The following is a 10,933-nucleotide window of genomic DNA, read 5'->3' as shown; positions in this document are numbered from 1 at the left end:
ATGTATTTTCAGAAGACAAAATCCATTGATCAACCATCCAGTGTCAATGGAATTTGGTTAATCCTTTAATGTTTGGGTTATTTAAGGAAAATGATCATTTCAGGTTATGTGTTGTGAACCCAAGCGCAAGGAAACAAGGTTGCGAAGCAGCTTAGGATAAAAAAATAATTAATTTAAAAAAAAAACTGTTCATTGTCAAAATAAAAGGACAAAGGGGTACTTGGAAAAATAAAAGAATACTTCAAGTTGAAAATAATAGGGAGAAAGTAACAAACCCAAACACTAGTATTAACAAGACTTGAATAGAACTGAGGAAGCAAACAAACACACAGAAAACACAACATGGCAAGGATATAACATGGGCAGGGCTGGACTGGTCATCTGGCATTGAAAGCAGATGCCTGGTGGGCCGGCCTCTTGTGGGGCCGATGCAGTACTTTTTAATTATTATTTTCCTACATTTTACCCCAAGAGACTGTCCCACAATTTAAAGGGACCAGTGTGTTAATCCAGTTCAAATATAGATAGCAAACTGAAACATCAAGGGCAGAACTACATGTTAGGCAAGAGTTGGGCCGGGCCTAAATCAAAATGCCAGGGCCGTTTTTTTTTTTTTGTGAACAATGAACTGACAAGGACAGAAAGAAAGCAGGGAATTAAACCAAAAGCAACAAACATGGACCATGACAGTTAAGCTACGCTAGCTAGATATGCTAACTAATATGCTAGCCTGGTGTTTAAACCATTTTTAGCTGCTTCACACCGTTACTGAAATCATCTACAGTCAATTGCATTAAAAACGATGTCTATATTGAGTTAACAGTCATTAAAATCAACAAAAGTTGCTGTTGGTTTGCGCCATGTTTGAATTGAAGTCAACAAGATGATTATACATGACTTGATGGTGCAATAAAAAGGGGAATTGAGGCAGTTGTGACAGTAGTCGGTGTGTCAATACATGACCCCCCCACACACACACACACACCCCACACACTGTTTTTGTTTTGTTTTGCAGCATCTCTAAGACTAATTGAATTGACTTTCAGGACAAGCTAACTTGACATCCAACAGACTCCTTAATCGAAACGTTCTCTCTCCCCATACCATGGTTTGAGCAACGCCCCTTTTGTCCTTGCCTGGCCTGGCCGCCCTTTCGATTTATTTCCACTTTATCAAGCTAACCCCCCCACCGAAAAGTGTCTCTACAAACACGGACGTCATTGCAGAGCGCTGGAACCGCTAACCAAACACGAGCTAATCTCCGCCTTGGACCGCTGCGCCCATCATGAGTGTCCGCTTTCATTTCTCAGGACAAGGCCAGCACATCAAAGCTGCTTTGTGTTGCAGGTTGCCGTCCTAATTGACCGGGAAGGTCGGCCCAATATCATTACTCGGGACTTTCAAGATAGAATTTTATTCAATGCATCATTGCACAAGCTGAATACGGAATAAAGTAAACCCTTTGAAGATGAATGTCGCAAAAAGGGCTACGATTTTTTAATAAACATTTTTGGAAATCAAAGAGGGGAAAACGCAATAAAGAGGAGGAAAACATTCACAATGACATTCTTTTTCAAAATCTCTTCTCAGAGATTAGCAGGAAGGAAGAATATTATCAATGCTCTACCACGACATGTATGCTTATTATTGGTAGTTAAAAATATGTGCTCTTTCTTATGAATGGAGAGCATACAATGAAATCAAAGACAACACAATATGCAGAGTAAACAAATCAATGAGAAGCCAGACTTGGCTCTCATGTTTAGAATTCCTCCGGCCCAAACACAATTGTGTCCAATTATAGTCACGTCAAGGTCTACATCACAAGATCACTATTTCTGGGAGGACTTTAATCCACCTGCGGCCAGCCAGAATGCCCCCTTTGCCGCGTAATCCCCTACTGCGAGAGAGCAACAACAGGAAAAAGGGCTTTGGGATTCGTGTGTAGTGCAACAGAAAGGCCCAGTGTTGCCCCAGCTTGGACTTACTGTGACACTTCCTGCTTGCAACATACACTTTATTCCTTTGATTGGACAAAACATGAAAGTCAGACGCATTGTTTTGAGCGTTTGTCATCTTATGCAAAAAAATAAAATGACGCGACGCCTTTCCGTGAAACTAACTTAGCGAAAGGATGTTGAGGAAGAATCTTACGTTTTGGCTGAAAACCTGGATAAAAAGTGTTGACAGAAAAGCTTATTTTCTCATTTTACTGTTAAGATTTAATGCTGCATTTAATGTTATTGTGCTGCTACAAAATCAAAAATGGTACGGTCCAGTAATATAATTATAAACACGTACTGTGTATTGTTTTGTTTGTCAGTTCAGTCACGAAGAAACCAAAATAAGAAATGGTACATCACATTTTCACAACATCAAGTAAGCATCCAAATGTGCTGCTGCTCTCAGCTAAAGTTTCCTGTCAAACTCAACTTAAAGCAAAGACAATCAACTTTGGCCTGATCAAAGTTCGCTAGCTTAATGCTAACATACAATGCAGAACGCATTGGACAGGCTAACAAAACTAGCATGGATGTCGCGGTAGTTATAAACCTTTTAACGTAATGGATATTTGAAAATTAACTGTGCAGAAAATATATTCTTATTTGCACAAGTACATTTGTTCGTCTCTGTGAAAAACACAGAATGTTACTGCAGCTTTGGATGTTATTGTCTATTTCATTCTTTACTTTTATTTGATGAACTTACTGTACGTTTTTTTTTTTTTTAAATATACAGCCCAATAATGAGTTTTATTTTTGCTTTTAGAAACCGGTCCCAATTTTGTGTTGGTATTTTTTTCCCAGTCATTACATAGTGTAAACATGATTTGAGCGTTTGAAGCTTAGTCAACTTGAAAGTTTTAGTGCACGCTGTAATTAACCTTGGCAGAGGTCTAAGTGACATTCGAGTTGAGTTTACAACATGAGGGTTTTAACGCTGCAAATGCCTTTTTGTTTCTAACAATGAGAGGTCACGGAAGCTATCACGATGCATGTAACGAACATCCGCCCAATCACACATCGCGTGCGGCTGTTTCATTTCGCTGGTTCCCGTTGAAGGAACGAGGTCATCCGGCAGCGTGGGGCCTCGCATCACGCGGCTCCCACCACACATTTCCAGCTCAAAGCCGAGCTTTGCAGCCTTCGCTGACTTCTTTTCCAAACTGAAAGGATTTGCAGACGTGACACAGCGGGCAGCAGGAAATTTAATAAGTCGGACAGAAAAATAAGAAATTCCTCAATGGAAGTGGAATGATAACATGAACAGTATTGAATACACTTCACAATCATCTTTACGGAATTGAGACAGAGAACCTCAGAGTGCTCATCAGACTTAAAATTGACATGAGCTGCAGATGTGACAAAGTTGCAGGCGTGATGACAAAACTGTGAGTGGTCCAGACGAAACGATGCATGCTACATGATGCTTCACTTGGGGAGGTTGTCGACGTCAGCGCACACGAGCAACCAAAAGCAGTTTCATGCTGTTCTCAACGACTTTGAGGTGGGAAATAATCATCGTTATAGAAAAGAAAAAAAACAGCAGTGTTTCACCGACAACTTAATAATGCACATAAAAGAGGAACGACAGAGCGAGCGAGACAACAAATGATTTATACACGGGAGCAGTCATTGTGTTGGTTCCTCCGCCGGCATGAAACTGACAAGGTGTAGAAATGAACGGGGGGAGGAGGCGCAGGCGTCTGTTTTGCAGGGGAGAGAAAATAAACCATAAAGCACAAAATCATACACAAGAAATGCTTTATCGGCTGGATTGACACAGCAGGTCATACATTCTTCATCCTCTGCACAGAATGACTAACATTTGCGCCGCACTGATGAGGAGACGAGAGGTCTCAATGAACAGTATTTCCCTTCTGTTCAGAGCCATATATAGAGTATGGCCAACTCAGCAGGGTAACAAGATGGCGTCCATTTTGTCATGTGACCAGCAGTTGACCAAGCACGCTGTGATTGGTCACGCTGTGATTGGTCACGCCGTGATTGGTCAACTGCTGGTCACATGACAAATGGACGCCATCTTGTTACCCTGCTTGAAACAGAGTTGGCCAAACTCCCTCCATATACGGCTCTGCTTGTGTTCATCTTATACTGCCCCCATCTGGCCAATGTGAGCAGCACACTTTTCATTCAATTGATACAATGTGACTAAAATGGTTTATTCTTTTTCATTCAATTTAATGATGACATCAGCGCATTTCTATCCATCTTTGGAAGAGGCCCAATTCCCATCTGAAGACATCACATTTATTTTCCCCCATTAATGTTGCCATAACAAATTTATACAGCCTTTAGTTACGTGTGCAACTTTTTTTCTTTTAAATTGACAAACATGCTCACTTGCCCTATTTATGCAAGAGCTCTATTTAAATTTAAACTAGCTTTTGGTTGACACTGCTAAAGGTATTCATTGAACACAATCATTATTCGGATGTAGAACTGCAATGCCGCATATTAATAGCCGTTTCTAATCTTATTTGGCAACCAGATGACCGTGCCAATCACAACTAATCATCTTTGTTTGTCAAATGTTTCGAGTCACTTAAGAGCCTCTTACAAAATAAACACAGCAGTTCAACTTAAGTTGTACACGCATTGGAAATGATTGCGCAACATCTAGATGAACATTAATGACCAAAATATGGCGAAATCAAAAAAAGTTACGAGTCGAGATGAGACATTCGCCCCACCTGCCCTAAAAGTGCTGACTGCAAAAAATAAAAAATAAACTGTTGTAATTGAAGTTCAATGACATTATGAGTTTATATAGTGAGTGCAATTGAACGCAGTTTGTCCCAAGGTTGACTTTGAAGTTGTTGTTATTCCTTCAAAAATGTAGTGAATTAATGATTATCCCTCATAAAAGTGTGAAGATAAATGATGTCCAAAAGCAAGGAACTGCACTGGCGAGTATGTTCGCACAGACAGGTCTTGTAGGCAACATTTTACAAACATTCATCATTATTATTTCGACATATTTACACCACATTGGCACACTTTTGTAATGATGGAATAACAAAAGTAAAAAAAAAAACTATGAAAACAGTACAATGTTGATGTCAATTAGTGTGCCCAAAAAATTGATTCTCATAAGAATTGCGATTCTCATTTAGTATCGATTTTAATGTCCCAAAATCGATTTTATTTTATACTGTCTTGCCTTTGTCTGTGTATGCCTTTATTTGAAGCGCTGTTCATGTTGTACCCGGTTTGGCCACTGAGGGGCAGTGTGGTTCCACGCAGTCTAATACACTGTTAAGGAAAAAGTAACGATCAATTTATTCCAATAAAAGTTTGGTTTTTTTCAGCGTGGATCCGTTCTTTTGAGTGATAAAAGTGCCGCGAGTAGCGCGCTAATTAGCATTAGCTAGTCAGACTGGAGTAGGTCATTACAATTCCTTGCACATCTATAGATTGAAGCAAAAATCATTGTCAATCAAATCATTTTGAATCAAAAATCATTCCTAATTGAAAAGTGATTCCGTATCGAATCGCAGACCCAAAAATCGGAATTGAATCGTGAGACATTCAAAGATTCCCACCCCTATTGTCAATGTTAACGTCTCTGGTCTTTTCCTTTAGCCACTCTTCTCCCAGTTACAGGCAAATTACACTTGCATCTGCTTTGTAATTTTTTATGAATTTTAAAAATTCTATTTGATCAATAGATTGTAAAGCTCGTATTGTACTAAGCTGTGAAATCAGTTTCAGGTTCCATGATTCTTATTCCCCATTCTCTCTCTTTACAACTTGTGTGATGGCATCACAAAAACAAGTCCTTCAACATGTACCACTTTTGGAGGAGTAAACAGACGGTGTACTTTCTATTCGGGAAATGAAGCCGTGAAAGCCAAATGATGCAATTTTGCCAATTAAGGTAAGGCGAGTGGTGTAAAGACATGTGAATGACGTAAGCAACAAAAAGTCATTTGATCACTTCTCTGTGTTCATGTGAAAATGCAGCATTTGTCAATATTGTGCCAACAAACAAAAAAGCATGTGAAATCATTAGTCAGCATGATTAGAACACATATTTTTAAAAAAACAAAATAAAAAGCGTGCAAGTTTGGCATGCAGCTGACTATTATTAGTGCGGTTAATTTGGACACAATTGGTTAGGAGAGATTTCTGTTAATGAGTGACGTACAACACTCGGTCAACAATAGTTCACATGAGTCCAAACAATCCAATTGCAAGTCAGCTGTAATGCTTGCACAATTCTCTTACATTTGCAGCAATATTGGTTATCAATTGCAATGATCATTTGCACACTATAATTTGTCACCCCTTCGTGAACTATCGCCTTTAAAAAGCTCATGCAACTAAATAACTTGGGTTAAGAAATATAAATAAAGCAAACTTACTTCACTCATACCTATAAAAAACAAAACAGAAAACAGGATCAGAAATTGCATGAGACAAACTTACTTTGACATTAATCTACTTTATTCACAGTATATTACAATCATGATTTTATGACACTCATAAGGGTATATGGTGTATGAATGCAGCATGTAGTATTTTGGAATAAAAGCCAGAATTTCACTGTACAATGACAGAACTACTGTCAGCTTGTAGTGAGAAAACAAAAGTGCACACAAGTCACACAGATGCACAGTGGAAGATTCATGAAAGCCCCGCCACCCTCAGCCCCGTCCCAGCCCCTAAGTAAGCCTAGTGTCGTACTTTTCCGGGAATGTAGTTCCGGTCGATCTCGGTTTCCTGCAAGAACATGTGCAGACAGCGCTCGTTCTGGGCCAAAGGGTGACCTGCAATTCTAGAGAAACACATGCACAGCACACAAATTGGACTTGTCACAATAAAACTAAAATATATATATATATATATATTTTAAATGTGACATGATCCCAAACTTCAGATATTCTCCATCTTTCACATACTCTTAAAATCGTGGAACTGCGTCAGACATCGGTTATGCGTGTGATTAGAGTACACCAGACACAATGAGCGCAATTGTTTTCCACCTTATGCGAGGCGTCACTCATATTTAAAACAAATAAAATAAAATCGCTTTGTATGTACCCGCTGAATGTGGAACCACGTATAATAGAAGTCGGAACTGCAAGTTTTCGTGCAACTTTTCCAGCCAGAGTCGTTTGACTTTTAGGCCCTTTTGATGTCAAGGTACTACTGTAAGCATTTGTTAGAGATGATCATTGAGTGCACTAATCAACTAATTTACTGACCTGTTGATGAAAAGCTCTAAACCCGACCGCCGTTCCTCGATGAACGACTCCTCAAAAAGCCCTTCGTCGTTGCGGAACGGCAACTGTCTCTTCAGGGCTTTACCCGGGAGAGGCGGTACTACAATCTGATGGGGGGGGGGGGGGTGGGGGGGGTTGGTGAATTACGATAATTAGAAAGAAAAGAAATTAGACACAAATGGATATTACAGCTCATTAGCCTCCGTCACCTTGCTGTCTCTCTCCAGCTCATTCTTTAACCACTCAAAGTCACTGTATCGTCTGGTTACGCTGGAATCCTTCAGTTTGAAAATGGGAAGGTTGGTCTGCGTAAAGATTAAAGACAGAAAAGAACAGTCAGCAACTTGCAAAAAAGGGGACATGTGACCTAGTAAATATTCTACAATGCAATGGCAGCAAAATCGGCTTCCTATCCGTTGAACACTGAATTTGGCTTCTGTTGAAATTCTTCTCGAGCAAGGCTTTATGAAAACTCAACAGGAACACCGAGAAACACTTGAATGAATAAGAGTGTATATCAAATACTTGAATAACTACAGCTATATGCTAAATGAAGTTTTATTGGCATCAGCCAGTAAAACTCATTGACGGCTAAGACAACAAGCTTAACTTTATTAACATACTTTGCAACGCTAATGCAGTGGATATTCAATAGTTTATCTACTGACATATGTCCATAACATTAAAGTTATGTCAAAGTAAGCGTAGACTGCGCTAAATTCTATTTGTCGGCGTATGTCAGTGCTAGCTGTTTACGGCTAGCATAGCCTAGCAGTGTTCGCTACAAAACGCATTTTGCTGCCGCTCTAATTATATTCATGTTGCTTTAAAACATTTCCTCGACGTGGCTTAAGTGAAGCGAGTCGTTTAACGCCGTGCGGTTTAAACGTAACTTGAATGCGCATTACATACGACATCACACAAACACTCCTCCTGCTCGAGCACAAACTAGGCCGCGAACAATCCCCGGCACTCGAGTTCCGCCGTAGCCCCGACAAGGCGCCTATCCCGGCGTCGCAGCCCGGATCCTTCCAGTCGGTGACGTTAGCACATCGGCCAAAAGCTTTTCGGTTGTCTGATCGAACACTTACCCGCATCCGAACTGCATAAGTTGTGTATCGTTGCCGGCCGACTCCAACAATCTGTGGATCGTAAACGTCAATCTCCAGAAAATTGCTGGGTGGACCGTACGCGTCCGTGAGCTCCTGGGGCTTGGAATTCAGCCGGCGAGTGTCAGCAACCGAAGCATCTGTCATTTTGTCGGGCTGCAGTTGGTTCATTCACGCTCGAATAGGCGTCAGGCTGAAAAGTGGATGCGCCAAAAATGTGCAAATATCACGCGGATACATGAATTAATTGCGGTGGCCGACGGGTTCTGCTAAGGAACTAGCCGATTGAGCGTCTCCTCCAGCCGGGGACAGCCGCCCTGCCCTGCGCCCCACCCTTCTTGAAACAAGAACATGTGTTGGCTTCTTTTCCTGCTGCGTTGGGCTGGACACCCCCCAATGGGGACAAACGGACTGGGCCAGGACATCCCGACCCGAATGATTACAGCTATAGATAGCTAGGAGGAAGATGTGCACTTTGGTGTGGCTATAAGGTTTTAAAATATCCATGGATACAACTTATTTTTTCTCTGCAGTGGTTGAAAAAAAACCCCATTAACGTTGCTCTTTTTGTGACGGATCTCCTGAGGATGTGTTGCATTTGTTTTGGGATTGCCCGATATTTATCATTTTAATTTTCATTATTATCGAACCACATATTTCTACTATTCAGCTGGGAATAAAAAAAAAAAAGATTTTTTTAGACATAAATGTTTATACGTTAATCAGAGACCTAATTTATTTATGTTTACAAATGAAGTCAAGCAATATATTAAAAGTATTAGGCATTCATAGGAATGCATACCTTCATAATTGTGTGGGCTTTATTATGGTATATTTTTGTAGAACAGCTTTCTTTTCCCTTTTATTTGTCGCCCCCTGGCTGTTGTGTTTTCTTGTTCTCTGTTCAATACAGCATTAAAAAAAAAAAGTTGGGGTGTCCCCCTAATGGCCGGTATGCATCAAATCCAAGATGGCACCCGCCGAAAATATAGCTATGACCAAAAATAGGAAAGATTATATCTCGGCTTCCTTAAATAATACATTGTTGTATAATGACGTTTTTTTCTTCTGGATTTGATTAAAGGAATCTAATTTTGATAATATTTTCATGACAAATTTATTGTCATTGTCACTTTTTGGATGAAAAAGGGTCCAGATCTTGAAATGAAATACCATCCTTCAAGCTTTTAAACCCATATGTTCACCCTCAAGTAATAATGTTTTATATTATATTATTTAATAATCAATATATTATATTATTTATATATTTCAGATATCAAGTCAAAAAAGGTGAGAAAGTGTTTCAGGGTTCTATAAAATGCTCCAGAACGTGTTCACTTTACCTAAGCACCCCACCCTCCCCCCCGGATTCACGAGATTGTTGTGGAGTCAAATGCAAAATGTAAAATAAATTAATTTAAAAAACAACGATTTTTGTTGTTGCTCAAATTAAACAATGTGGATGGTTTGCCCTGGTTGCACACCTTAACACAGATTATTTTATAGTTTTTACTAACTTTTTTATGCCTTTTATCTTTCATTATTTAATTATTTTTACTCATTTTAGTTGTTGCCTGTTTTGCGCTTTTTTCTTAATTTGTGTAGAGCACTTTGGTCGGCTGTGTTGTTTTTAAAATGTATGCCTTATAAATACAATTGGATTGGATAACTGAATGCTTTTTATTATGGAACATGTCTGCCTTAGTGTTAAGTCATATCAAAGTGTTCTTTTACAATGAGAATAATTCACTGTGTCTTAATGGCATGCTGATTCTATTGACTCATACTATTTGATCCTTGTGATGCAACACACTGGTAAGTGTTCAGTCGACGCGCCGCATTGCACATGCAACCCAATCGACTTAATGCTGCTCTACTTCTGTTGCCGCCATTGTTTTTTTCCCCACAAGTTGTGATGACTGCGGAAGCACACCCACCGGACACTTCGTTAGGTACACCTGCGCAATCTCTTGAAATGGTCGCTCTCCCTATTAGTCGCAGAGTTGAGCCCATTTGGAGCTTGTTGCTAAACAAATCAGCAGCAAGGTAAACAGACTCTGATGACATTTGCGTTTGGGTTCAAATTCAAAACATTCGCCAAGTGTTTTTCGGACGTATTTGTGACATGTTTTCATGCAAAATATAGGCTACCCACACGGAAAAGTAATTTAGAAATTTCATTTGAATGTTGTTATTATATTTGTTGTAAACGACATTATTAGATATGATCTACATACAGTATAAAACGGGGGGGGGGGGGTGCTTGTCAACTAACATTACATCGATGTAGCCTAATTGTGAATTTTACGTTTTATTTATTTATTTATTTTTATATTACATTACTGCAGTCTGCACTACCAAAAATGACCCCTCGTGTCCCTATTTCATTGGCCGGGTGCACTGAGATGATGATGATGAACCAGCCGATGCCTTAAAAATAATAAATACTTTTTTTGTTTCTTCTCTTGTGCTTTAAGATTCCCTCCCCTGATTCGACGAGTGGCCCAATCTCAGACTCCTTCCTGAGTCACCTGATTCATCGCACTGCCATTTTGCACACAAGTTTGACTGACAC

General features: G+C 39.7%; 1 protein-coding gene across 2 annotated transcripts; it reads right to left on the bottom strand.

Moving 5' to 3' along the window:
• Positions 1-4,018: 4,018 nt before the first annotated feature.
• On the bottom strand, positions 4,019-8,718 carry LOC147160586 (sorting nexin-12). 2 transcript variants are annotated; one of them, XM_086098954.1, is made up of 5 exons: positions 8,341-8,718; positions 7,459-7,554; positions 7,232-7,356; positions 6,711-6,801; positions 4,019-6,399 (listed from the first exon to the last, which is right to left on the bottom strand). In XM_086098954.1, exons 1-5 carry the CDS (start codon positions 8,527-8,529, stop codon positions 6,394-6,396), a joined length of 507 nt encoding a protein of 168 aa, XP_085955080.1. In that variant the 5' UTR covers positions 8,530-8,718; the 3' UTR covers positions 4,019-6,393. The 2 variants fall into 2 exon arrangements, with proteins under 2 accessions (XP_085955080.1, XP_085955079.1); XM_086098953.1 differs by lacking the exon at positions 4,019-6,399 and having other exon boundaries at positions 6,449-6,801; positions 8,341-8,716.
• Between the last annotated feature and the right edge of the window lie 2,215 nt (positions 8,719-10,933).

This window comes from Leptonotus elevatus, chromosome 16 (assembly GCF_054856555.1).
Source record: "Leptonotus elevatus isolate MCC_2025b chromosome 16, RoL_Lele_1.0, whole genome shotgun sequence".
Taxonomy (NCBI): Eukaryota; Metazoa; Chordata; class Actinopteri; order Syngnathiformes; family Syngnathidae; genus Leptonotus; species Leptonotus elevatus.
This window is presented reverse-complemented; position numbering and strand designations above follow the sequence as displayed.